The 27988-nt window shown below is 50.7% G+C and overlaps 2 protein-coding genes across 7 annotated transcripts; one reads left to right on the top strand and one right to left on the bottom strand.

Annotated features, from left to right (window-relative positions):
- Nucleotides 1-306: 306 nt before the first annotated feature.
- SRRD (SRR1 domain containing) lies at nucleotides 307-5088 on the bottom strand. The gene is made up of 7 exons (XM_074973085.1): nucleotides 4961-5088; nucleotides 4467-4507; nucleotides 3250-3512; nucleotides 3077-3175; nucleotides 2491-2642; nucleotides 1206-1251; nucleotides 307-760 (listed from the first exon to the last, which is right to left on the bottom strand). The coding sequence occupies exons 1-7, from the start codon at nucleotides 5086-5088 to the stop codon at nucleotides 578-580; spliced, it is 912 nt and encodes a 303-aa protein (XP_074829186.1). The 3' UTR covers nucleotides 307-577.
- On the top strand, nucleotides 5073-27277 carry HPS4 (HPS4 biogenesis of lysosomal organelles complex 3 subunit 2). Of its 6 annotated transcripts, none has more exons than XM_074972858.1 (15): nucleotides 5485-5833; nucleotides 6228-6954; nucleotides 8169-8259; nucleotides 9172-9297; nucleotides 11164-11271; nucleotides 12365-12481; nucleotides 12617-12711; nucleotides 15605-15677; nucleotides 16756-16792; nucleotides 17541-17637; nucleotides 18265-18373; nucleotides 18515-19201; nucleotides 22049-22181; nucleotides 23433-23541; nucleotides 25812-27277. In XM_074972858.1, the coding sequence occupies exons 2-15, from the start codon at nucleotides 6914-6916 to the stop codon at nucleotides 25981-25983; spliced, it is 1995 nt and encodes a 664-aa protein (XP_074828959.1). In that variant the 5' UTR covers nucleotides 5485-5833; nucleotides 6228-6913; the 3' UTR covers nucleotides 25984-27277. The 6 variants fall into 6 exon arrangements, with proteins under 6 accessions (XP_074828956.1, XP_074828959.1, XP_074828958.1 ...); XM_074972857.1 differs by having other exon boundaries at nucleotides 9169-9297; XM_074972856.1 differs by having other exon boundaries at nucleotides 9154-9297.
- Nucleotides 27278-27988: the final 711 nt, after the last annotated feature.

Here is a 27988-nt window from a genome sequence, read left to right as displayed (position 1 = left end):
CCTGTAGTCTAGGGCTTCTTGATGCAGTATTTTTAACAGTGGTTGAGAACCCCTTAACCTATCAAATCCTTGAGAGAGCGAGCATCTCATTCTCTCTGTTCCGTAGTGGGTCAGACACAACTGAGAATAACTTGCTGATACAAAATACAGATCTAAACTTCTATCTCACTGAAGGCCCGGCTTGTTCCAGAAAGCAGGCCCAGTCTTCTAGGAACTGGTTAGTTCAACACAGACTGTCACTTTTTAAAGCACAAGACACAGGTGTTCAGCAAAATGAAAAAAAACTAGTATGACTTTATTTAGTGAATAATTAAAGAGTGTAAGCTAAGGTACAGTTTCACCTTTTAAAAAAAAAAACCTGTCACATTAAGCTCTGTTTGCATACACTGCTGCTGCCTTCAAGATTTCTGGCTAAATATGTTAGCCAGCCCACACTTTATATTGATAGTTGTGGTAAGTGAGCTTAACATCCCCTTACTATAAGTGAATGCAGCCCTGTAAAAACAGGCACAAACTCCAGGGAGTAATTAAAGGATCCATTTCAGTCTGGTCCTAGCATGAAACAACTTCATTTGTCCTATTTCCTGATAATCTCCAGGTCATCGCATTCGTGGTACATTGGCTCTTCCTGAAACTGCCAGGCTTCTGTTGGGAGCTCCTTGAGTTTTTGTAAAGGAAACCAGTGGATGGAGGTGTCATTAAATATATCCATATACTGAGGATGAATTGGAAATGCAGCTTCCTCTGTCCCTTTTAAAACCTAGACATAGTTGAACAGCATAATTATGCAAGATACAATAGAACATAATCAATCTTGGTAAAATATGTGGAAACTAGAACAGTTGAAACTGTGGGAAGCCAAGCTAAAACCTTGCATTCAATGTGTCATCCAGCACTTAAACAGCTGAGCTAGGCTCCTGCCAGACTCCTTTAGCTCTAGCACAGTGGTTTTCTATCTTTTTTCCATTTACAGACCCCTAGACATTTTTGATGTGAGGTGTGAACCCCTTTGGAAACCTTAGACAGTCTGTGGACCACCACAGGTTGAAAACCACTGTTGTGGCATGCGAGAACCAACAAAAGGGACTATTACAAAAATCACATTTGCTTATGTAATTGTTCTCATTAATTTATCATCAATAGCTAGAGACTGAGGTGACTATCCACTACAATACATTCGTGTTTCTTAAAATAGTAATCTGTACCTTTGCTATGTACAAATAATCTCGCTCTAATATTCTTGCCACCAACCTAGAAACAAAGACAAACATTAGTACTGGAACCAATTGACTTTACTGTTGATGTGTGTTTTGGAAGCATGTTGTATTAAGAGACAAAATGAAGTTTAACACACAAGGCTGAAGTTGTACAGAACATACAAAATGTCTATTCCAAGGAAAGCACAGACGAAGCCCTTAGCATCAGGCTTAGATTTAGAAAGATGGAGTCTACCTCACTACTTATTTCTATACACATGTGAAAACTAGAAAAAGCAACTGGGCTTGTACAAGGGGCAATTTCAACCACATTTAAATATTGGTTTTTAATGAACACAAGTTATTCTGAGGTCTGCTCAGACATTACAGGAGTATGGAGAGAGAAAAACGACAGCATCATAGAGAAAGTCAGCAATACAGCAGAGGTTGGGTGTTTAGAAGTGACATGTCACAAGTTTACAAGAGCATGGTCTTGCTCTCCAGCAGGTGATCTTAGCCCATAACCTTTCCACTGTGAGGAGTAGCAAAGGAGTGGTCTAGACATCTAGCAACTCCAATTGGGAAGGTTGAGGTAATGTAATATAGGATAAACAATTTCTTTATCTGCCTTTGAGATGCTGCTTGGATCTTGCAAAACCGTCCGTTCCGAGGTACAGTGTAGACACTCTGACTTCAATGGAGGAGCCTGTTCATGCACACACTGAAGCCTAGTTCTGTTCCAGTTGAATCAATGGCCACATCCCATGAGCCAGAGGAGCAAGGTTTAGCTCTCTGTGGCTAAAACTGGTTTATAACAACACTTCTGGTTCTGTTTTCAATCACAGATACATATATTAATCTTTCCCAGCTATGCCTGCCCACAAGCAGAAAAGTGAAATGTATACGCATTCAATTCTTCACCTAGCCCAGACTCAAGAACAGGAAGCTAGAAGCCTCCCAAATTGTCACTGCTCTACAGAAAAGAGCCTCTCACCTCAGCATTGCTGTAATCCGCAAAGCAATGTGCATGGAAATTTAATTGACACAATCTCATCTAAAAGGCCACAGACTTGGCAGCAAGTCAAAGCTTTGTTGATAGAGTGAACCTTAAAACTTTAAAGTGCAGAAGACATTTGTGCTGATGATTTTAAGTTCTGCATGAAAAGACAGCTCCTCCAGCATTCGTGAAGGCATCACAGAAGCAGGTAAGCATAAAAGATTACTGCTGTAGTGAGAGTTAGTGAATGAAATTCTGCCTTAGATGTGAGGACATTAATCATTTTTGGGTACCTACCTTTCCTCAATCCCTTTAAAACTGTTCCCAATAATGATCATTTTGGATAGCGCATCTACAGACCAGTTACTCCAGAGCAGATTGTTATACAAAGCTTTTCCACAGTGGATCATATAAAAGATGGTGAATTCATGAATGTGGTGTTTTCCCTCCTGCAGATAAACAGCATTCCTTAAGATTACTCACAATCACCTTCCCTGGTTCTGTAAGCCCTAGGGCCCACGCCATGGCACTCCAAAGGCCATTTAAAAGTGCCCAACATTGTTTAAGCCCAGCACATTTCTTGGCTGGCTTAACGTTCCATGGTGCCATGGGAAACATGCCCGTTTCACAGAAGTGCTACAGCAGACTGCTGCATAACTAAAACGTGACACTTACTTCCTCTATCAGAGCCATAAAAGGGCTACACGAGAAACTCTGCGTTGACCAGACTAGAATTAAGTGAAAGGCAAAAACCCTGCAATATGTCCACATCAAAGGCACATGTAGGTTCAACTGTTTTGATTTCTCTGGAGTGCTCCTTTTTCTGTTCATGGGGTAAACATGTTACTTACATTTTAAAGATCCCAGCCTTAATCCACCTTACCTCATTCTCCAGGACCACTGTTAAACCAAGCTCATTGAGAACTTCAATTTCCAATTCGGAAAATAAAGGATCAAAAATGTAGCACTGACTTTGGGGAACCTGCAAGGAAGAAAAAGTGTTAGAAGTTACAGAGATAAGTACCCAGCTATTTAAACATACGGTATAGTTCTTACCTGTAACTTCTCCAGTAACAGAAGCAAGAATGCTAGCTGGTATCGAGAAATGACACAAGAGGAAAAGTTTCCAATGCCATAACATACACACCACAAGTGGCCCCTTTTGCAAGTTGGCTCTCCTGAATGCGAACTGGCTTCCATAACTGACTGATGGGATGGTTCAAGTTGCAGGTTTTCAAATGAACACAGGACTTCTGACATACAGCCTGGTGTTTTTTCCCCTTGCTCTACGCATTTGCTGAGGGATTCTTGGATGGCTCCTAGAGAAAGTGAAGGTCAAGCAGGCATCAGAAATGCAGACGTCGGAGATGTGCTTATATGGTCTTCCTGTTCTACTGTACATCTTTCCTGTTCTAGTATACATCTTTCAATCTCACATTTGCCGCAGAGGCAGCATACTCTGTTCCTGAAGGAAGCCCCACTCGCTGCACTGCTGGGACCAGCCCAGTTCTCCCTGGCAGAAAGGATACTCATGTGATTCGCTGTCTCGGGGAGTAGGGTACAAAATAGATGGATGGGCAGCAAGTGGGGAAAACCTCTATAATTTCCCAACCCAAAACAGTTTGAATTAGTGGGTATGTTAGCACAGCTCTGAACACCCCGGTAAGAGCAGATGCAGAACAGAGCCACAAGCAATAACTTTAGAACAGAATATTTTGCAAATGGTGTTTAATCCTATTGGGGGGGCATTTATCATGCCTTTAGTCCCTTTGCTCATCTCCAGCTCTTTACAATCATGTCTATGGTGAACCTTATGCTTGGGATAAAGGCGATCTCTCTTTGGCTTCTCAATTGTGTCCATGTTTTATTATTACGGGGCAGCCAAAAGCACGGTAGGCACGTCGCGCCAATGAGGCAAGTTACAGACCCTGGCCCGCAGAGCTTGTGGGCTAAAATTCAGAAGTGACCCCACAGATGACAGAGTCAGACAGGAAGTGCAGGGGCAAGGCAAAGCAGCAGTAAGTAGGCCCGGGCTCAGTCATTCCAACTGGGCCTGCTTCCGCCCCGTGGCACCACCAGGCCAATCGCACCCGAGCCATCTCCCATGCTCCGGGGGCCACCCCACCAGAGCAGCCAGCGGCGGGCTTGGGGCCGGAGGGAGCCCTGGCCTGGTTTCCCCGTTCAGCCAGCACTTCCCGCGGCAGCGTGTTCTCCCCAGCCAGCGAACCCCGCACCAGGCAGCGGCGACCCGAGCCCCGGCGGCTTCTACTTACTCTGACTGCGGGCCCAGAACGGGGAGCTCAGCAGCTCTTCGCTGGGGGACGGGAAACGCAGCGGTCACCTCGCGGCGGGGGGCAGGGGGTGGCCATGCAGGGCAGGGGGGCCAGGCCTGGGCCGGCGGGGTGAAGGGAGAGTCAGGCTGAGCTGGCGGGGACCCCCCCGTGTGCCTGGGGGGGCGCTGTGCGGGGAGTGTGCGGAGGAGGGGGGGCCCGGGGGAGCCCAGCCCAGGGGAGTCTGGGGCGGGGTCTGTCCCGGGGCAGAGGAAGGGCTGCATGGCCCGGGATGGGGGCGGGGCAGGAGCCCGGGATAGGGAGGGGGCGGGGGGGATTGGCCCGGGATGGGGGGGGGGTTGGCCCGGGGGCGGGGCAGGAGCCCGGGATGGGCGGGGCGGGGCGGGGGGGATTAGCCCGGGGGCGGGGGCAGAACACGCCACGGCGGGGGAAGGGCTCCGGGGCCGCTGATGACCCGGGTTCGGCCCCGCACTCACCGGGCCTCCCGGAGCCGGCGCTGCACCGCCCCGCTGTGCCCGGCCTCGCCCCCCGGCCTCGCCCGCTGCCCGCGGGCCCGGCCTCGCCTTGAGCGGCCCGCGCAGCGCCAGGGCCCGGCCTGCTCCATCCCTGCCGGCCCGAGGGGGCGGGGCACAGCTGTCCCTGCCCGCGGCCCGTAGGGGCGGGGCGGTCACGTGCCGGCATCATGTGATCGGCGGGCCCTGCTCCGGAAGTGGCCTAGCTCAGGTAGGTGCTGGGCGCTGCGGGGCTCGCGGGCGGGTCCGGGGGGCGGGGCCCGGCCCGGCCCGGCCCGGCCGCGACCCCTGCGGGCCGAGCCCGGCGAGCCCCCTTGCAGGGCGGGAGCGCGGGACGCGGCGCGGAGACTGGAGCAGCAGCGGGGCTAACGCGGCTCGGGCCGGGGCCGGGTCAGCGCCCCCCCCCCCCCGTTCCCTTGGGAACCAGGCGGCCTCGAGACTCGCTTTGAGCGCGCGTCCGGCTCTGCGGCGGCCGGGGGCTGGGCCCGGGGGCTGGGCTCGGGCCCGCGCCGCGCTCGGCCGCGGGGAAGCGCTCGGGGCGTTAGCCCTGTTCCGACCGAGTCCCGGCTGGTGAACGCCGTTCCGCTCCCGCAGCGCCCTCTGCGGCTTGCGGGGCGGGTGGCTGGTCGCCGGGGCGCCTGCGGGGCCGGGTTTGGTCTACAGCGCTTCTCTTGCGCGCCCCAGGCACCAGACGAGGCCCGTGGCTGGGAGGCCGTAATGAAGGGCAGCCGCTACCTAACGGGAGTTAGGACGAGCCTTCTCTGTGAGCAGGCTTTGCTACTCCGGGGGTTTGTGCCTGTCCTGAAGAATCGGATCCTGGCTACTGTTGTACACAAGGTAGCAAGCTAGATGGGTCACGATTGCTCTGCTCTGTCAAATCAGTCCCTATGTTCCTGTTGTTAAGATGGAAAATCAAATTTCGTTCAGTTCAGGGACCAGTGCAGCCCTTAGATTAGCTGATCCATCGTTTTCCTAGCTCTTTGCATTTCTGTTAGGAGCTTTTCTATCTGATTGTCAGCAACATGCATGATTAAGCCCGGAAATAACCAGATGATATTCCAAGCATATTAAATGTAACTTTGCTGTTTAAATGGAAGGCTTGTTTCTGTCCCACGTCTCACTCATGCACAAGTTAGTTCTGTTGTTGAATGCTTGTCAGCTGCTCTCTGTAGGATCACGGGTCAGTCGAGCAAAGGCATCCAAGCATTAATCCATTCATTCTTTACTCTAGGATCAGAAGAGCAACAATCAACACTGGAGACCACAGAAAACCATTCAGCTTTGTATCACAAAAGCAAGGACTTATTCAAGGAACTGTATCTTCAGCAGAAGGTCCCTAAATGGGAGCTCCTGTGAGAGTAATTTCTGTGTAGTGATGACTTTTTGAACAGATAGCCACTTAAATACTAAATAATAAACTTGAAAGAACCAGTGTAGAGTCTTGAGATCTGCTTACTGTAGTTCTTTGTTTCTGATGACCATATTCATGCTTTCTGTAGCTTTCTGATTCATTGCAGGCACTAAGCTGGTTTTCCTCCTGTTTGGAAAATTTTCATAAAGTAGCTTTGTTGGTTCAGTCTCAGAATTGATTAACACAAGTTTTGCAGAGACTTTAATATTGCCTAGGCTCTGCAAAGTTTCCATGTAGCTGTTGTGGGATAAACCTCCAAAATGAAGGCACTTTGGTGGATTTACTCTTCATGAAAATAAGCCACGAGGATCACTATTGACATCAGTAGTTGAACAAAATCTCCAGTATATTCATCACCTAAAGCCAAAATCCACTGAAGTCTCCACAGTCTGCGTTTGTGGAACAATACATTTACTGCTGAAAAAAATGAGCTGTTTGCATCACTTGCTTTGGAGGAGAAACTGCTCCTGAGGACGAGAAGACATGATTAAGATAATCTGATGTAAATGGCCAGCCCCATTTTATCAGAACCTAACTCAGCTTCTTGGTGAGTAGCACTCATTGTGCAGGTTCTAGAGCTGCAAGGGAATGTTGCATGACTGACACGGAGGACAGAATGGGCCTCTCAACAACATGCCAACAGATGTGCATACACATCATCTTAGCACGTTTGAGCCCTGTATAGTGCCCCCATGGCATCAGAACTGGAGAGAGACTCCCTAAGGTATTGGTACAAGAATCCTCCAGTCTCTGGCGAGTTGCTGCAGGGTTGCAAGCTATGAATTGTGGGCTCTAAGGTGCTTGTCCCAGTAATATGTGAATGCCACATAAACATGATTAATTTTATCCTCACAGGGACGTAATTGTCCCCATTGTACAGGTGGGAAACTGAGGCAGAGAGATTAAATGACTGGCCTCAGGCGTCATAGGGCATCTGTGATAGAGGCAAGGATAGAACTGAGATTTGATTCCTAAGGCAATGCCCTACCAACTTTGCTATCTCACTGGTGGGGCATTCCAGAAATGTTCAGGAATGCTCTGAGAGCCCAAGTTTGGTGGAGAATAACTTGTGTCCTTTAGCTTCACCTTTTGAATTGCACAGTCCTCTTGTTCCAGACTTCATGTGGTTTAATTAGCACTCTTTGTAGCACTCCTGCTTGCGGTCTATTATGAACAAAGTTTATGACTGGAACATGCAGCCTACAATGAAAACAGTAGCTAAAAGATGTCTAGTAAATCAGTAAGGACCCAAAACTGTTAAGACCATCACCGATCAGGAGGAACCTCCCATTTTACATGCTTTTTTGCACATGTTGAACCGACTCCACATGAACCAAGAGCCCATGAAGCTATTGGAAACCAGTCCAAGCTGCGTGTAGTTGAGAATTTTTCCCAAATACATAGTGATAAATGCTCTGTGCTAACAGACTTGGAAAATAGGCATGGATTTGTGATCCTTCTCCTCTAGGCTTAGCCACGGGTTTACTTTCATCTATTTTAAACCCAGAAAGTTGGGAGAGTTTAATAGCCCAGATCCTTGGAGTCTTCCTTCTCCACCCTGATTCCATCTCCAAAATCAGTGGGTGAGGCTGCATGCAGGAATGATGTACGTCTGCCATTCCTGGTTCTTTAAACACTTGTGTATTGCAGCATAAATAGCAGAGCTCTGCGTGAGAGAATTGGGGGGTGGGAAGAAATATCATTTTGACTTGGCTGGGAACAGCATACATCTTCCATTGTGTCAATACTTTGGTTTTGCAGGTGGAACTACTTTTTCCTTTATGATGGTTCAAAGGTAAAGGAAGAAGGGGATCCCACAAGAGCTGGCATTTGCTACTTTTATCCCTCTCAGGTAATGCCTGCTTTCCCTCTCAATTGTCTGTCTGTGTAGAGCTGCACACAATTTTATATATAAAGTACATGCAAAGCCAACCTTCTGTTCTTGGAATGGTGGGGCTTGCAAAGAGCAGGATTTGGTTAAATTTGTTACTTTGATGTTTATAAAAGTGTCTTTATTTTTATTGGTATTTTTAAGGCACCTAATTAGAGCCGTGTATGGTTCAGCTCTGCCAACATATCTCAGTCTTGATCCACAGCACTCCTTGTTTTCCAGCCTTAGGCCCCCATGGGTGCACCTTCAGTGCAGTAACAGACCAGGGCATGGCCGCAGCTGGCCTCAGTCAGCTGACTCGGGCTCATGGGGCTGAGGTGGGAGCCTGGGTTCCGAAACCCAGGGACGGGGGGGTGGGTCTCCGAGCCCAGGCTTCAGCCTGAGTGTCTACATGGCTGTCTTTAGCCCCGCAGTCCGAGCCAGCTCACTCAGGATCTAAGACTCGGAGCCACTGGATTTTATCGCAGTATAGATGTACCGTATATGGCTCTGTGCAACCCACCTTATGCTGTTCTTTAGCACTCTGCTATTTCGGTTATGGGCCTCTCCATAATGCCACATTCTGTGGTGGTGATATGGACAAATATCCCCTAGGGATAAGACTGGCTAATTCTTCTTGTTCTCTTGGTAGGGTTACTTGTGCTTAAATAAGACTTCAGTCTCAGTGACTGGGATGAAAAGTCAGCGCATTGTGCATGGCATTATCAAGCCTTTGTTCCATATAGTGTAGTAAACACTGTTGGTTACTTTATCATCACCAGTTCCATCCTGCTGCCATGTAAATGTGGTGCCTTTCCAGCTTGCCAGGAATGCTGCAAAATTCACTCTTTCCTCCTCCTCCTCCTCCTCTCACAGACTCTCCTTGACCAGCAGGAACTGCTCTGTGGACAGATTGCTGGAGTGGTGCGTTGCATAACGGAGATCTCCAGTGCTCCCCCAAGTCTCATTCGGCTGAGAAAGCTCAAGTTTGCAGTAAGGGTGGATGGCGAGTATCTCTGGGTGAGTTACAACAAACAGGAGGCACATGAGAAGCTTGAATAGTAAGAGAAAGTATCTACTATTGTATCAAACTAAGTACTTGTATTGTTTGATAGGTCCAGCAATGGCTATTAGCCAGGATGGGCAGGGATGGTGTCTCTAGCCTCTTTGCCAGAAGCTGGGAATGGACAACAGGGAAAGCATCACTTGATGATAACCTGTTCTGTTCATTCCCTCTGGGGCACCTAGCACTGGCCACTGTCGGAAGACAGGATATTGGGCTAGATGGACCTTTGGTCTGGCCCAGTATGGCCACTCTTATGTTCTTAGGGCCGTGGTGGGCAAACTTTTTGGGTCGAGGGCCACATCTGGGTGGGGAAATTGTATGCAGGGCCAGGGCAGGGGGTTGGGTTGCGGGAGGGAGTGCGGGAGTGGGTGTGGTGTGCAAGAACGGGCTTGGGGCAAGGGACTGGGGCAGAGGAGGGGTGTGGGGTGTATGAGGGGGCTCAGGGAAGGGGGTTGGGGTGCAGGAGGGGCGCAGACTGCGGGAGGGAGCTCAGGGCAGGGAGTTGGGTGCAGGAGGGGTGTGAGGTGCAGACAGGGGGCTTAAGGCAGGGAGTTGGGAGGCGGGGTGCAGGAGGGGTTCAGGTTCCGGCCCGGCGCCACTTACCTAAAATGGCTCCGGGGTGGCAGTGGTGCGCACCGGGGCCAGGGCAGGCTCCCTGCATGCCTTCCCTGGCCCCACATGGCGCCACTCTGGGAAGTGGCCAGCGCCATGTCTCTGCACGGTCCCTGGGGGGGCGTGGGGGCAGGGGCAGGCACAGGGCTCCGCGCACTGCCCTTGCCACGCCTCCAGGTACCTCCTCCGAAGTTCCCATTGGCCACAGTTCCCCATTCCCAGCCAGTGGGAGCTGAGGGGGGCGGTGCCTTGAGGCAAGGGCAATGCACAGAGCCCTCTTCTTCTCCCCCCTGCTGTCGTGCGCCCCTCCCTCCCCCTCCCCCCCCCCCTCCCCCGGCCTCCAGGGACATGGTGTTGGCCACTTCTGAGACCGGTGCGGTGCCTGCAGCACCATGGGGGGCAATCCCGTGGGCCGGATCCAAAGCCCTGACGGGCCAGATCCAGCCATGGGCCGTAGTTCCCCACCCCTATCTTAGGGTGCTAGTGGCAATGGCCTGGCAGCATTCAGCTGAGACCTGCAACTGTAGGATTCAACAGCTAGAGAGGATTTGTGGGCCAGTGGAAAAGGTGTGAACTAGCTGAAAACAGAGCTCTGTGGAATGTAGCTTATAACAAAGCGCTGGGATGCTCGTTCCCTGCTGCAAAGCTCATTGGCAGTGATGGTGGACTTCTCGTTTTAGGGGCATATCTGGTTTCTCTGATGTGATGTGTTCACGTGCTCTGAGAACTGGCTTGTTCTCAGCTCGTTCAGTGGGCAGTCCCACTCAGATGGGGTAAAGCCCCGCTGCAGGAAGCTCTCCCGAATGGGCAGAACCCAACCCCCCGCCCCCCAACAGTCTAGTTACTTTCATGGACTCTCAGAAGTTTGGTGCACTGCCTTGTTCCCTGGTGGAGGAAGTGGAAACCTTCTTCTCGAGTTCATTAACTAGTGAACTGAGCCTTGAAGTATTCCGTTTGGGGAAGATGTTCTCGGCCATTTTAAACATTAAACTAGAGGTCAGGCCCCTGAGATTGTGAGGGAATGGGTAGTATGTGTCTTCAGCTCTGGCTTTCTACCTCTGCTGCCAGGGACCCCCCTTGCTTTCCCCAGACATATGGCTACGTATGGGGCTTCCCAAACTGAGTTTTGGGGAGCGCAGCAGCTTTTCGCGTCTCCCATCACCTGGCTGCTTCAGGAACCTTTTTTTCTGTAACCTTGTGTGTTGAAGGTGCTGGGCTGTACCATTGAACTCCCTGATGTCAGCTGTGGACAATTTCTGGATCTATTGATCGGACTCTTCAGATTTTACAACGGACCAGTGTGTCACGCTTACATGGTAATTGCTGATTAACAGTGTTGGGTGTCTCTCCCTGATCAAGACGAGGGCATGGACCTCTCTGGGAATGGCTGAGGCCTGCCCAGTTATGTGGAGGCTGGCATATTCCCTCTGGCCCTCCTGCCACCAGTGCAGCTCTGAGATCACAGGAACACGAGCTGGGAAAGTCCTTAGGTCCCATCCCCACAAGGCAAGACCAGTGCCTAGAATCTCTTTCCTATGTTGTCATCAGCTTCCCAAGTGATGAGGCTCCTCCCGCTTCCCTTGGGGGACGACCCTACATATGACCTCATGGGAAGATTCCTCGTGTTCAGCCTGAAGTCTCCTTCTCTTGTTCCCCCATTCTGTCTCCACCCCAGTGTACATCATTCCTATTGCTCCTTAGAACTTAGGCCTCTCAAATAACAGGTAGGTGGTTTCCATTCCCCTTAGCCTAGCTACGCAGATCTAACTCTTTGTTCCTCTAGTCTCGCTTCGCTTCTGCCTATCTTTCTGGCTCTTAGATGCCTTCAGATTTGGGAGTGGTGTTCTCAGACCTGAATGCAGTATCCCAGAGGCATGTAGAGAGAGTCTGGCAACTTCCTGCCGCAGGACAAACTGCTGCTGCATGCCAAGGTGCAACCGAAAGTCACGTGCGCTCCTCTTCCTGCCATCCATGTTGCACGCTGGACTGCGAGGGTGAGCTGGATGATGTCCGAGCTCTCTCTTCCCTCTGTCTAGTGAGGCTCTCAGCATCCCATCCCAGGTTGGAGGGGTCTTTCTCCACGTGGTCTCTGTTTTCAGTAATGTAGAGCACAGTGCAGACAACTGAGATTGAGGGCTAAGCTGCAGGGTTTCTATGGAATCTGGCCTGTGCTGTCTGCCCTCTCTCGACCAGCAACATTAAACCCTCTGCAGGCTGGGCTTTTGCTGTTGGGCGGACTGGATTCTGTTCCTGATCTTGGTTTAGTGTTTTGGCTGAAGCTTCATTGAAGAGTTGCTGCTTAGAGACACGCTTCCCTGAACTAGTCACACCTAACCAGCTTGGGCACTCTGGATCCTGTGTCCACTCCAGCCATGTGTTGTCTAACCATGGGGATTCTTTCTACTTCAGGTGTTTTCTCGGGAGGAGCTGAGCACACAGTGGGACAGGTACATTGAACATATTCAGAAAAATACCAGTGACCTGCACAAGATCTTCAATTCCCTTTGGAACTTGGACAAAACCAAGGTAACTCTCCTGATCTCTGCAGGCTTCAGCACTCAGTTAGCTTGTTATACTGAGACGTGCCCTAGATAGTTCTGTTTGCTCCTTGGATTATTCCCTGGAGTTTGATGGTTTGATTGTGTTCCTCTCCCTGCACAGGTGGACCCCCTGCTGTTACTGAAAGCAGCTCTCATCTTGCAGACCTGCCAGCGTTCACCTCAAGTGTTGGCAGGCTGCATCCTCTACAAAGGCCAGTGAGTAGCCAAGGACTTCCAAGCAGTCACTGTGATTGTCAGCTCTCAGACAGAGTCGACTGCAGGCAATCCCCTCCTTGGGCTGTACAGTCCAGTGCTGCTTTCCCAAGCTCCCTCGGGGAGAGGAAGCAGAGAAGGGTAGCGGCTGTACCTCCAGATCTGTCCTCCAGTTACTAACGGGGACATTACTTACTATATACACTCTCCATCTTCAGGTATTTTTCTAACTGGGTAGATTGTTATCCCCAAATGTACTTGGGGAAGCAGAGGCCCTGAGGGGTTAAGGCTGGGGTTTCAGTAGGCACCTAGCTCCTAGTGAATTTCAATGAGATCTGAGTGCCCAACTCCCTTAGGCTCATTTGGACAGATATTCAGTGTTTCAGAGCAAGTGAGCTCTTTGAGGCAGGGACTTTCCCTATATGTTTGGACAGCATCTCGCACAGTAAAGTTCTAACCCAGTTAACGTTTAGGTGTTACCACAATGTACATTTTAAATAATAAGCCAACAGTGGCATAGCTGGGAAAAGAATCCAGGTGTCCTGACTCCCTGGCATGCTCTGTCCACTTGATCTAGGTGCCTGTTTTATTACAAACATCACGTGACAGAAATACCTTTCACGTGCCACTCGGGGTGGCTGGGGGACAGGCCCAACTAAAAGCCTTTGGGGTGAACTGTTGCTGCTGTTTCCCTGCTCAGTAGGTGACATGTCCCTGAGAGGCAATGCTTTCCAAATGCCACAGTCTGCAAGATGCTCATTTAAAAGCCTCTTACACCTGATTAAATGTACCAGCATTATCCTTTCCCCTTTCTTAGCCTGCTCATCCCCTGCCTTGCCAATAATGAGTGAGTTTGCTTAAAATGACTGGCTTGCTGGCCAGGTGACACTATCCACACTGACTGAAATGGATGCAGGAAAAGGGAGCCTGCATCCTCCAGGAGAAATGCTGGCTTTATTCAGCCAAAGATTATCTGTAGACAGTTGAAGACTCTACACCTGTGGCATTGTGCCAGAGTAAAGAGAGCCTCTGGGGACAGAGGACATCCGGCAGAGCCAGGGGATTAGGGCGTTCAGGCATTTCCTTGTGACAGAAGTCAGTAGGTCCTTCGCCAGAAGCACTCGGCGTTGTATGTGTCAGTGACACATCTGGCAAGAAGTGGAGACTTGCTTTGCCGTGAGTGCATCTGACCAAGTCCGAGTGAGTGATCTCGGAGCCAGGTCATCCTTTTTATAGGAGTGGTTTCACACACACAGCAAATCACACGGGGTGATGTTTTGTCTGTAGTTAGTAGCATCCCGGCAACTTGTTGCAAGTGCAAAACCCGTATGGGAGTGGAGGTCTGGCTTGAAACGGTCTTATGTTCATGTGATGTGTCCTGCAGGCATGTGTGAGTTGTGCAGAGCCTGGGTGCCCTTGAACTCCCCATGGTGGTCCCATCACTGACATGTGCCTCCGTCTTCTCCAGCATATTGATTTTTCTCATGGGCAGAAACTCTTTTCTTGTGCAAAACTCCTCTAACCAGAAAGACTCTGGGCCACTTGGCCACCAAGTTCCTCGCAACATCTTCTAGGAATCCCCAAAGAGACCCCTGGGAACTCGTAAGCCTCACCCCAATGCCACAGAGAGACAGCCTTGTGTTTGAGTCAAACTGTTCCCTCTGCAGAGTCTCTTGCAGAACCTGCATCTCTGCTGGGGATAAGTGAAGGGACCAGACTGATCCTTTCTCTGGACTTGCTTGTGTGCCTGCAGGAAAGGCCAGTGTCACGACTGCAGTAGGGTTAGTTTTCATGCTCCTTTCCTCTACCAATACCCAGCTCTGCGGTGGGAGTGGCGAGGGCTTTGCCTGCACTGGGTTTTATTTGCCTTGGATCACTGTTACTCTTCACTCACCAAAACCAGGCCCCCAATGAATGGTAAATACCCAGCAGGCAAGTTTGCTTTTGCTGATCTGGAGTGGAACTGACCCAGTGTTCAGTAACAGCAGACTATCCCTAAAGGGCTGCCCTGCCCATCTGTCCATAGTACTTGACGTTAAATACTCCATCCCTGCACCCGCCCACCAGACAAAATGTTCCCCAAGAGCAGGCAGCCCCTGCTCTATTGTCTTGTCTGGTTTTGTCCTGGAACCTCTGCCATGGCCTGTCAATCCACAGGGAGTTGTCTGGAACATCTGTGTGTCATGCGATGTGAGGAGGCCCCCAGTGCAAGGGACAAACAGACATGGGTTTGAAGCACAGGGGGTGCTGGGTAGGACTGTGTATGTTATTACCTAGAGTGCTCTCTCTGCTCACAGGCACATCCTAGCAGCACTGGGATCTGGGCCCTGCTTGCAGATTGTAAGGTATAGGTGTTTGTGGGAATGCAATGAGTTCCTGTGTGCTTTGCCAGGGGAGCGTGGTTTCCCCTTACTCGTCTCCAGGAGGTGCCCTGGGACTGGCAGGAGTGTCTCAGGGCCTCACAGATCCATGGGCCATTACTGCTGCCTGGAGGTGCTAGTCTGACCTCAGAACATACTTGTCAGTGTGTGATGCACTTCCTCTTTTCAGTTCCATGAAACCCCTTGGGTTCAGCTGGGGTGTCTGTGTTCGGAACCTGCTGTCAGGGTGGGGCAAGAGCAGAGCATAGCTCCCCACAGTGAGTGTACTGGGGCTGTGAGAGTGAGAACCACAGCCCTGGAGAGTTGATACAGTGTAGGCTTTGGATCCTACTGGGACTGCATGGGCATGAAACTGGTCTGAGCAGCACCTGAAACCCTGCTCTGAACATCTGTGGCTGCCCAGTTTGAGTGATACCCTGCATCTGCCTGCTCCATTGAACTAACGGGGAGGGGGTCCTGAACTTCAGCAAGTGACTCTGCTCATGGCGGGTTGTGTTTGTGTTCCACCCTGCTAGGATTGTGAGCACGCAACTTCCACCTCCTCTCACTGCCAAGGTTCTCCTTCAAGGAACAGAAGCTGCAGAAAAGGTATGTTGTTAAACACAAGCCCAGCGGCATCAGTACCCAGTCTGCGAGTTACTTGCACCATAGATCCAGCCAACACTTCATGCGATGTTAAATGGTTCTACTGTGTAATGAAATTCAAAATTCCTGTTCACGCTCAGGAGTCAAGTCAGTGCTGCTGTTCTTGGGAGCTTTTTTCCTGTCAATATTTTGGCTATTGAATTCTCTTCAAGATGCCAAAAATATCAATCACCCTGGGTTTAATCTGGCCAAAGATTGCTGTTTAGCAGCATGCAGAATGAATGAACATAAAGATCACCTTTCACCACCACTTACATTTGCTGAAAAATTAAATGCTTATTATGTGATTTCAGTTCTTCTTCCCAAGAAACAAGGGGGAAATGCTCATTGCTAATTCCGTACCTATTGTTCTTAAAATAATAATGGGAGCCTGGAAAATGTCCTTTGCTGAATTGTAAACATGTGGCCTAACACAATTTGATCTATAAAAATATATTCAATAAATAGACCTATTACTTGTTCTGTATAGTAACTTCTTAGGTGAGTATCCCAGCTCTTGCATCAAAATAACTCTTAACCTTACCCTGCATCTTACTGATCTGTTACGCTGACTGTTTAGTGTTTGCTATTCATGTGTAATCCCCTTGTTTACTTGTTCTGTTTGTTACTAACTTCATACTTTGTTCAAGAGGCGTTATGCTTGCAGATCTGTGTGCAGTTGCATTACGCCACTGGATTGGGAAAGCATCTGTTGCATCTCCTTTGACATTGGTTCCGGGAATGAACAAGGACTGTGCCCTGCCATATTTATGCAGAGACAGTCAGGGCTAGGTTGTGATACTTTTCCGCATCTTGTGTCATATTTTGCTTCCTGGGTAGCTCCACTGAGCTCAACATGGCTCCCTGAGGAGTAAGTCACTGCAGAACATGAGTAGCTTTAGCACAGTATCAAGGCCTGATCCAGAGTTCACTGCAGTCAGTGGGAAGATTCCCCTGGGATTGGGCCTGTGTGAGCGCCTGATGGCTAATGTTGAACACAGTCTTACTGTAGGCCAGTGATAACTGTGTGTTTTACTTTCAGAGCGTACCTGGAGGTGGGGAGGTGCTGCAGGAACATGGTAAGCCACACTAGTCGCACAGTGTAAATGGGGAACTGCATCGCAGGAGAATACGGCCCTTTCTGGGCCTGGTTTCCCTCAGCGAGCCCGATTTTACCCTCTACTGCCATTAAAACATCACAGGGCAGATCTTCATGCTGCTTCCATTGAAGCCACAGCTAAAGTTCCAGGTGTATCCATTTGGGTAGGACAGTTGCCCCCCGGAGTGTGTTAAGTGGGTATCATGAGGTGGATCTAGGCACTATTTCCTCATCTAGGGGCAGGTTCTCCCACAAATTTTGTGGACTCCTTAACAGCAGATGTGTGTAACTTCAGTCCCACACGGTGGTGTGTGTCGACTTGGTCAGTGACGAAACCATGAAAGCAGAGGGTGTGTAAAGGTTGGGGCATAAGGCAGGAGTTCAAGTTCTGAACAGCGACTAGTAACTTCTTGACTCTGTCCTTAGTCTCTTTGCTGAGTTAGACCTGAGAATGTCCAGCTCGTGTCAGGCAGCTCATCCTCTGCTGTGTCTCTGGGACAGTCAGAAAAAGTAACAGGGTATTTAACTGTGCCTGGCGTTGTTTGCTAAAGTGATCAGGAAAAGGCTGCCTGGTTAGTCCTGTACCATAGCCTGCACAACCAGGCTGCAGGCCTTGGCCAGAGGCTGCCTTCCTCTCCTCCTCCAGGAGGTCTTTGCACTGATGGAGTCTGGTGTCTGTACAAACATTTTAATTCTCGCTGGGTCTGTGTGTGGTTTTGCTCTCGCAGATCCCGCATTGCCTCAGGATGTCTGCATCCTCCCAGTTTCCCTAACGGACGGTGAAGCCACAGCACTCCGGGACTTTCCAGTAGAGTGGATGACTAGGTAGGAAGTGAATCTGTGATGCAGCAAAGGGTCTTCTCAGCAGCTGAGACCATCCCACTGCAGAGCCAGGGCTCACTAGCTTCTGCTGCCATCTTCCCTAAGAATAACATGAGCCCCAAATAAGGGGGTACTGTCGAGTTGTTAAAACTACCATCGTCTGATGCTTGTTGGGCTGGATAGCTCTAACGGGCTGGACTCCACCCTCTGAGGAAAGGGCTTGAGCTGCTCTCTGCTGCTGTACCCTACGTAAAGCAAAACCACCTCCCCGCCTCAGACTGACTGACTGACTGGCTGTGCTGTCATCTCTCGGCCCACTGTGCTCTGAGTAAAGCCTTTGTGCTTGAGTGTAAGGCAGCCGCATTCCCAGGGCAGGTGATGGGACTGTACTGCTCTGCAAGTCCCTCACTCTCCACCTAACCTTACAGTGAGGATCCTAGAGGTTCGACGTGGACACAGCGTATGAGATCAGCCAGCCCCTCTTGCTGGAGCAGGATTTAATCTCCGACGGAGGGTGGATCAGGTTTTGAACAGGAGACGGTGGTTTGTTTTTCTGATCGTTCCTGGCCCGATTCCCCAAGTGACTGCTACTTACTGGTTAACCGAGTGTCTAATCTTGTCTCCTGTTAGGTTGCCCACATCTCCAGCAAACCCTAAAGGATCTAAGATCACCCTCCACTCACGGGCATTCTTGGATTCGGCCCGGGTTGATGAAGTCCGAGGCCAGCATGGTCTTGTGGTGAGAGAGCCCCCCCCACAGGCCTGGGGCGCTGCCAAAGCAAAAGATGCTCTGAATCCCCCAGATGGAGCACAGAGCAGCCCAGGCAGCAAAAGCCCGGTGTTGAGTTCTGCCCCACTGAAACCATCCCCTCTGTTGCAGAGAGAGCTGGGAGCCCTGCCCAGCAGTTCCAAACTGCCTGCTGCAGAGCGCGCTCGAGACACAAGTGCGGCCCTGGGTTCCTCTGACTTTCCAAAGCCTTGTGCCCTGGGGCAGGAAGGTCGAAGCACTACGGAACCTGTAACCAGCTCTAACACTAGGGAGCGGATGAAGTCTGAATGCTGCAGCCTCCAGAGGCGTCACACAGCCAGTGGCAGCCACTCCACCTGCTATCCTTCCAAAGAGATGAGGAGAAGCCGCTCAAGCGAACGTGACAATCTGTCGAGTGTAGACAGTCAAGACACCAGCAGCCAAAACAGAACCTTCAAAAGAGATGGAGCAACCAGGGATGACGCTTCCGGGCAGGAGCCTCTGCCCAGTGCTGTACGGTTGGGGCAGAAGTTCCCTGCTGAAGATTGTAGTAGGAACCAGTTTCCTCTTGCTGAAGTCCAGGAGAGCCTACGCAGTGGCATTGCAGAAGGCCCAGGCTCTCCCAAGAGCAGAGAGAACGGTTTGCCTTCACAAGTAACTACTGGGATGGACTGTCTAGCAGCAGTAGATTGCACAGTGTCGGGCAATCAGCCCCAGCTGGTTAAGATGGTCTTGTATATTCACAGAATTAAAGGGTTAGTGCTCTTGCTGCTGGCGGAGGAGCAGTTTAAGGATGACCAGGGGTCCATTGAAGATGTGGTAAGTAAGAAAAAGGTCGCCTTTTTAAATTAGCAAATGTTTCCTATACTTCCTGTCTTGTGGTAGTGTGGATGGTGGCCAGAGCTGAAGAATGGGAGTTGGACTCCTGAATCCTGTTCCCAGCTCTCCCATCGGTTGCTCTGTGACCTTGGAGACAAGTCCCTTTACCTCCATGTGCTTCAGCTTCCTCCAGCCTACCTCACAAGGGTCTAGACCTTCGTTAATTAGTGTTTATAGATGAGCAAAGTATGAATGTTGCTGTGACTGAGTAGTTGTAACCTCTGACTAAATAGCCAAGAGCTAACATCCAGGCTGGGCTGCTCCCTTCTCCAGGGACCTTGCCCATGAGTAACACCCTCATTTCTTTAGCTGTCAGACTCAAGCCCAGACTGTTAAGCCAGCTCCCAGTGTCCACTGCTGTTTTCATTCTGAATTGGGCAGGACTCTGAGCTGTGCTCAGTAAGATGCAGGACTTGTGACCTTCTGGCTGTCACCTTGTAAACAGGGATGCCCCCTCAGTGCAGTAAATGAGGAGTGACTCACCAAGAAAGGGACATGCTAGAAAACCAGCCAAGTGGTTGGCAAGTGCAGTGCTAGCTTTCTCTGTCTCAGGCCGATTCCACCCCACCCATGGCACCTGGGCACCGCTTCTGATTCCCGTTTGCCGGGGGTGCTGTGGCTCTGCAAGCTGGTACTGCGGTTCTGCAGATGGCTCTGAGGGAGTGTGTGTTCACCAGCTCTGCAATGCCTGATCATCTCCTGCTTGGCCACAACCCGGCTGGCTGGAGACCTCTATCTGCTCCACCCTGCCTCCTGGTCTGTTTGTCTCGCTCTTCAGTGAGAGAACAGCTGAAAGGGAAATCTGGCCCAGCTAACCCTGCCAGTTTGTGCCTTGTTTTTAAATTGCCACTTGCTAGCTGAAGAGACACCTGGCCCACTTCTCCCCTTGGAGTCCATGCAAAAATTCCTAAAGCAAGAGATGGGGCCCATGTGGGGTCCAAAGTGCCTTACCCACAGCATTAGAGCCTGTGATTGAGTGGGAGGCATCGAATAATCAGTATCCCCATATGCACTGTTTAAGCTGGGTATGTTGCATTTCTGTTCGGCAGTGAATACGGACGAGTCCCTTTCCCTTTCTGGCTTTCCTGCAGTACCGCACTGCTATTATGGTTGGGTGGCGGATGTTGAGAGAGCTGTTCACCAAAGCTCTTCCTGTTGGAGTTGAATCTTTTAAACACTGGGTCTGATCTTAGGCTTTGCAGTTGCAAGAGCTTGTTTTTACACTGCCTAAATTTTGGGCCAGACCTGACGTGATGGGGTCCCTTTGGCTGGACACTTCCTCTAGGTGCAGGATACTTGTTGGTCCTCGATGGCAGAAACACACCCTCCCAGCTGTTGTTTTAGGTGGGATTGTGGTCTAGCAGTTACAGCAGGGGACTGTCAGTCAGCACTCCTGGGTCCTAGTGTTGGCTCCATCACCCTCTCTGACTTTTGGCAAACCACTCAGCCTCTCTGTACTGTTTATCCATCTGTAGAATAGACTAACCGCCAGCTCCCAGGGGCAGGAAGGCTGAATGAATGAATGCGTGTATAGCTCTCTGAGGCCTTTGAATGCAGACACCAGAGAAGGCCAGAGCATTCTAATCACGTAGCTTGAATAGGCACAGCAAGTGCGGACCATCCCATTTCAGTGGGAGGGTGTTTCTGTGACACAGACCCTCAGGGCAGAGCAGAAATTGTCATGCAAGGTCTGTCTCTGTGCAGACAATTGGAAGCATCTTTGGATTTATCCCTTCATTCTGTTGTACAGAAAAGAGAACCTGTTCTGAGACCAGCAGGGTCATGAGTAGAGTTGGTATCACCAGCATGGTGAATGGAGGCTTAATCCTCCCTGCAGCTGAGGAAAGAACAGGGATAGCCTTGGGGATTAGAAAACTAACCTTCCTAGCATTTGACAGGCAGCAGACTGCAGTGGGAGATCTTGTCCACCCGGCCTCATCCAGGCAGTTCAGCCTGTCTGTGCATCCCACTGTTGTAAGAGACAAAGAGGTCCTCCTGTGTCTTGTTGGGCAGCAGTCTCATCGGCTAATGCTCAGTCTGAGGCAGTGTGTTCTTGGGATCAGTGGTAGCCCGTGAGTTATTTGTAAAGGATCTTAGTCTGGGGTGCTGTGGTTTGAATGGAGTCGGGGGCAGAAGGGTTGTTTCCACAAGCCCATCCAGCTCAGTGGGAGGAGGGTTAAAGCCCCCTTTGAAGCTGTGAAAAGCTCCGTTGTCTGGAGGGAGAGTGGGGGCAGTGGGACACCCAGGGGCAGGGGGCATCTACCACCTGGCTTCTGCAATTAAACACAATTCAACTGTATTACACTGTAACCCACCTAACACTAATTTTCAGTTACAGTAGCAAGTGGCTTCTGCCATCCCAGTAATCAACAGGCTATTCGGTTACTGCTACAAAAAGTAGCAGACAGTGCCTTCTGAAAGTGGGAGCCCCATAGAGAAGCACTGGAAGGTAGTAAAGTCACTGAGTCTTGCATCCTCCCATTGGTGAATTGCAATTGGTGCTTGAAAGGCCCTTTTCCCACAGTGGTGTCCTTTGCCAAACCCCTTGTGTCACTGACTTGTGGGCCAACGAATGGACGGAGATCCACCGGTTAATACCAAACAGCCTTGAGGTGATAACGCTTCCAGGGGTTGGCAACCTGGGCTGGATTAGACCCAGCATTTCGGTCCTTCTCGCCGTCCCTGGGGTCGTTTGCATGTCATCCATGTTTGTTGTCCGGGCGGGTTACAGCCCTTGTTGAACAGGGAAATCTGCTCTGATGCACGTTTGTGTTGCACTGTTTGCAGTATCACAGCAGTCTGGCTTCTCTCAATGGCCTGGAGGTTCACCTGAAGGAGACTTTGCTGAAAGACCATTCCTCTGCAGCCAAAGCCACCTACAGCTTTACTCACTATGACTGCATTCAGAACGTACTCACAGGTGAGGGCTTGTCGTCGTGGTTCTAGGGCTTGCTGTTTTGCAGTACACCCAGAAGAGGAGTTAGACAGGAGAACGAGCTTTGCTTTAACTTTCATGCGTTAACATCTCATGCTCCAGACATTTGCCTGAAACGCTGTTTGCAGTTAGCACAGCCCTGGCTCATCCTTCCTTCAGAAACGGCCTGGGCTCCTGCTGGGTTTAAGATCCTGCTGGCAAAGGGCTCTGCCCGCTTGTGTGGGGTGTGTTCTTCCTGTGCTTGTACACAGTGATCATAGAGGTTCTGATAGTCTGTGATCAGCCTGCACCAGGCTTGAGCCAAGTGCCAATGCGAGAGTGGGCAGGAATCTGCTTTTGGGCAGTCTCCTTTCCAGGGCAGTAATGATTCTGCCTGACCGTCTCCTGAAGGCTAGATCACCAATATGTCTTGAAAACATCTCTTTCCCCCAGTGGTGTAACTTCCCTCCCTGCTCCTGAGTATAGCAGCACAGGGCACTTGTCAGCAAGTCTCTGGCTGTGAGAAGGGACGATGCTGGACGTAGGAAGCAGGTGATGGAACAGTGATATGGGACTGACCTCTGACACAGCGAGCAGCAGCCCATGGCAGCAAGGCTTAGGGCCTGGATTAACAGACTCTGGCTCGCAGGGCTTGGGCTACCGTGCTATAAATAGCTGTGTAGATGTTACAGCTCTGAAGCCAACCCCACTCCCTAGGCTTCAGAGCCCGAGCTGCACTGTCTACCCAGCTATCTTTAGTTGTCAAGCCAGGCTCAGAGACTCTAGCCCTGGGCTGGGTAGATGTCCCCTTAGGCCAATGTATAGATCCCAGACCACCTCTCCTCATTCCAGTCCATCCTTATGCCTCCCTTCTCCTGCCAGCCCCACAGACGCTAGCCACACACCTTCTCCAGCCCAGAAGAGAGGGACTAGGAAAAAGAGAGAGACCAAATGATTCTGTGCAATCTCTGCCTCAGGATTTCCTAATCACCGCTCCACCCTGTCCAGCCTCTTGGATCATAGTCTCTTCGGGAAATTACTTTGGCTTTATATTTGTGCAGTGCTTGAGGACTCTGTGAGCCAATAACATACCTTCACCCCCATCATGCCAGCTTTGAGTCACATGGGGTGTTCCTTTGGCTCTATTCTCCGACCGCCCCAGCAGGGTGCAGAAATCCAGCATCCTCTCCTGCTGACCCAGCTGGGGCAAACTACCCTGCACAGGCAGCTTCCTAACCTATCCCTCCTCCTCTGCAGCAAACCTGCCCCAGGAACTGGGCGCTCAGGATCAGCACTTCCTGAGAGCTGCTAGTCTCATCCACTCTGACTTCAACCAGCTCCCGACTGCTTCTGAAATGACAATCAGGTAAGGGCTGCCTGGCGCCCCCTCCTCTCTTCAGCCATGGGAGCCGCTCACTTCCAGAGGTGATAGGGTGAGGAGGAGAGTGGAGAGCACTTCAGAACTCGCTTGCATTTTAGATGAGGAGCTTGAAGCTACTCGTCTGCAAGAGGTACAGTCGTGCTGGTTGGAAATCCCGGCCCACGAGCTCTGTGTAGGACCCAGGAGAGCCAGGCAAGGGAACCTTACAAACTCTGTTCTAAGGCTCATTGTGTTCTGCACACTCCATAATCCTAGAGCTGCCTCTCACCAAAGGCCAGTCAGCTCAACTCATTTCCTGATGTTCAGTAATTAAACACAGGCCGTTTGATTTGCTGCCCACAAGTAGGGCTGGGTGCTGTGTATGTAGGCCTGATCTTCCTAGCAGAGTGAGTAGTGCCAAAGGTTTGGATGAAGACGTAGTGCTAGAATGTTGCCAATTCCTGGCACCATAAGGTTCTAAGCTACAGCTTTAAATATAGCTCTTCCTAGTAAACTTGTGTCTTGGCTTAGAGCCAAAGGCGCCTGAAATTGGCAGTCTAGTTTTGTTTTCTTGCATGGCTTGTTGGGTTGGAAACAAGCTGTAATGTGTGTGACAAACTAAATTCTGATGCTGCAAGCAAGATGGTCTTATCGCAGTCAGAGCCTTTCCTAGTGTCACGGTCACTGCCTCCACCCTGTTCCTTTAACTGATCCCAAGGAACTGGTTCCGTTTGCATCCACACCAGCTGCTTGGCCTTCACAGCCATGCCTGCACTTCCATGGCTACTCTGCTGCCTTATCGTGTTAGTGTTCAGGCATCCTGGGAAACTCTGAGCAGCTCTCCCTCGCTGCCCGTGCCCAGAGGGGATGCGCCCAGTGACAGCAGGAGCACATGTGGCAGGAAGGGGGAGAATCCAGGCTATCTGTTTACACAGGCCTGGGTCCACACTGCAACAAACCAACCCCTGGGTATTAGATGGTTTTAGGCAGCAATCTGTGAGCCAGCCTAGGCCTCTGACGGGGGACCTGCTGAGAGCTGCCATGGCTGCTCCCAGTGTGGTCAGTGCGTTAAGTTGATACACTGGCGAGGGGTCAGAGAAGAGCCATGAGAATGATGAAAGGGTTAGAAAACCTGTCTTCTAGTGATGGACTTAAGGAGCTTAATCTGCTTATCTTAACAAAGAGAAGGTGAAGGGGTGACTTGATCAGTCTGTAAGTACCTCTGGGGGTACAACAATAAGACTCCTCAGTCTAACAGCGAAAGGTAACACAATCCAGTGGCTGGAAGTTGAAGCTAGACAAAATCAGACTGGGACTAGGGTGTAAATGTTTAGCAGTGAGAGTAATTCCCCACTGAACAATTCACCAAGTGAGAATAGTGTCTCCATCACTGACTACGTTTAAATCAAGATTGGATGTCATTCTAAATGCTCTGCTCTAGGAATGATTTGGCGGCAGGTCTGGCCTGTGCTGTACAGGAGGTCAGACTAGATGGTCCAATGCTCCCTTCTGGCCTTGGAATCCAGGACTCTTACTGTGGAGACAGCATGCATAGAGAGAGACATCATTAGCTGGCTACAGACCCCATGGAGAGAGGGGTTGCCACCTAGAACTGGCTGGCTGAGCTGTCCTGCTAGAGTTTGACGTGCAGGTGTGAGTCAGACCAGCCTTGGGGCACAGTGTCCCCTGGAACAGCTGGTCGACATCTTCATGCTGGCAGCCCCCTGCTTCACGGGTACTGTGAGGGGGAGCCGCTCCCAGCCAGCAATAGGGACTCTGCCTCCTCCAAAGTAGGAGGCTGATACATGTGTGCAGTGTTTATCCATCAGCCCTTGGTGTGCTAGGTTTGCCTGCCAGCTAGCCAAGTAAATGCTTAGGAGGGTGAATATCTGGTGTAGCTGTGGCAGTGGAAGGGTTAATCCCAGCTGACTGGGTGGGTTGGGGAGGGGAGGAGAGGTGGGTCTTTTCTGGGAGGAGATCAAGACCTGTCTGATGGTGGGGCACCTTGTCAGCCTTTTGTTTTCCCAGGGTTTAGTACATGACATTTGTTGCTCACGCTGTCAGACATAGGTGCACCCTGCTCTTATGAAGTGGTCCAGCAGGAGGAGAGCCAGTTGGGGTGCCCATGCCTCTGAGAGCACCCTTTATTCTAGTCCTTGGAGCTGGCAGTTTAGTGTCACGCTCCCATGTGTTCTAATGGAACTTGCGAAGACCATCAGGGTGCTTACTTCTGTCTCCCAGAGCCTTGACCTTTGCTTTCCTTCCTGCCCCAATAGGAACGCCTCCACAGCTGTCTATGCCTGCCAGAACCTGGTCCAGGAAACGTACTTCCAGCAGCTGGCCGCTCCACTGCGCAACTCAGGGGTTCCCAACCCTCATGACAGTGCGTTCAGCTTACCAGGCAAGGCCAAACAAAAGCTGCTGAAGCACGGGGTGAATCTACTCTGAGCGTGGTTTGACCACCTGGAATGGCCTGTCCAAATCCAAGGCAGAAGAAGCTCTGTCTCTAATAAGCTAAAATGCCAGGACTTTTATTCCATGCCAGCTGCTCTTTAAAGAACCTGGGGGCACAAAGCTTTATTTGCGTGTCGTATCCTTGGTTGGTTAAACAGTGAGTAACCTGGAGCCGCTGAGTGCTTTGCCCTTGGGATGGTGTTCTGTATTGCCAGGTAACCAGCATGCTGTGTGCTTGCTATGGGGCCACTTTGCATTGTCGAGGTCTAGTATGGTAGGAAATGTTGACTGTTACCAAAGAATCAAGGAGGCAGATTTCAGTGGCACAGTGCTGCTCAGGACTCACTGCTGATGCACCTGGCGTGCCTTGACTGAAAGCGAACAGTTTGCTTGCTCTCAGTTGCACAGGGTGATGGGTTGCTGTGCAAAACCTGCTTTGTGAGCGGTCTGTCGCTGATTCTCGCTGTGGAATTCCTGTGCCTACGCTCCTAGTCAGTCAGACTTCGAATTATTTACACCTCTGGAGCTACAGAAATGATCCCATCACCAGGTAGTGCCTCACCTTGAATTAACAGTGCTCTGCATATTGTCAGACTAACAGGAATAGAAGGAGAACTAACAACTGTCTTGCAGTAATACGAAGCACTTAGGTTTTTATCACAGCAATGTCTGGGAGGTCTCCTAGTCCCTCCATCTGTCTTCAGCATTCCTTACTTTGGTGAGTTGCTTAACACTGACCTTCCAAACTGCCCACCAAGAGCAGAAAACCACTGTAACCCGTTGTCTCCCCGCAGCATCCCTGCCTTTCATGAGTGCATTACGATATCCATGTACAGGCCTGAACACACTGTGCTCACAGCCTGTGGTGCAGGGCCCAGGCCTGTGCTGTACCTGCACCCAGGACTTCGGTCTGTCTGCCACTCCTCCTATGGAGACACTTCTACTGCCAAAGCTGACCTTACCTCCTTGCTTTCTTGCTACCTCCCTGAATTCAGCTCTACTGTATTCGCAGAGCCCATTAGCTGATCACACAAATAAGCTTTACAGCTCCTCCACAGCTGCCATCTTTGCTGAAACAAACTGAATTTCATTTTTGGCAACTTTATGGATTGCATCAGATTAGCAATTAAGGCAGCGTAGACCTGAGCCAGGTGATTGACACCTGTCATCTCTCTGAGACCATTTTGTGTATTTCACAGATTGCAGCTGCTGTGTGCATGACCATCTATGTGGCAGTTGAAATAAAGTAAAATAAAGAGGAGTCCACAGGACTCATCCATTCACTACTAGTCAGAAATGGTAGAGTCCTATTTATTGCACGATCCTCTCACCTGTGACTTCTAACACTGGGGGCTGGCTGGCTGACTGACCAATGGGCTCCCACAGTACCATGTGTATCCAGCGCTGCACTCACGTTCTGTGCAAGTTAATTAGGTGCAGTTCAGTGGCGTGTCTCCGCTGCTTAGACACCACCCGAAATCACCCTTTGGTGGCCTTTCCTCTCGAAGGCGTGGCAGAGGAGTGCGGGCAGCCCAGCACTGTATGGCAGTGGGAGAGGACAGAGGTGTTACTGGCCTGGTGTGGGCTGCAGGGCAGGACTGAGGTGCAGGAGCAGAGCTGTGCTGGGAACCTTGCTCTGGCCAGTGCTGTTTGCTGTCTTCCCCCTCTGATCTGGGTAGGTAAATGCTGCCCTAGTGACTCTCATCCCAGGCTCTGGCTCTGCTAGAACAATCATGGTTTCCAGTGGGGTCCCCACTCCATTTTCATTGTTGTCTCTGTACAGGGCATCTTTGTGCAGGCCTTAGCGGGGTGGCTCAGTGAGCTCAGGGAAGATTCAGCTCCTGGCTTGCTGGGTGTGGTGGAGTCTGGCTCCCACTTTGTCAGCAGAAAAGCATTTCAGCAGACAGGAGGGCAGCCAGCTAAGTGTGGCCAGACTTCTCTGCTCCAAACGCTGCCAAGCTCCCCACGAATGCTGGTCCAGTAGCTGAGAGAGTTGTAG

The sequence above is a fragment of the Natator depressus genome, chromosome 15 (assembly GCF_965152275.1).
Source record: "Natator depressus isolate rNatDep1 chromosome 15, rNatDep2.hap1, whole genome shotgun sequence".
NCBI classification, from domain to species: Eukaryota; Metazoa; Chordata; order Testudines; family Cheloniidae; genus Natator; species Natator depressus.
This window is presented reverse-complemented; position numbering and strand designations above follow the sequence as displayed.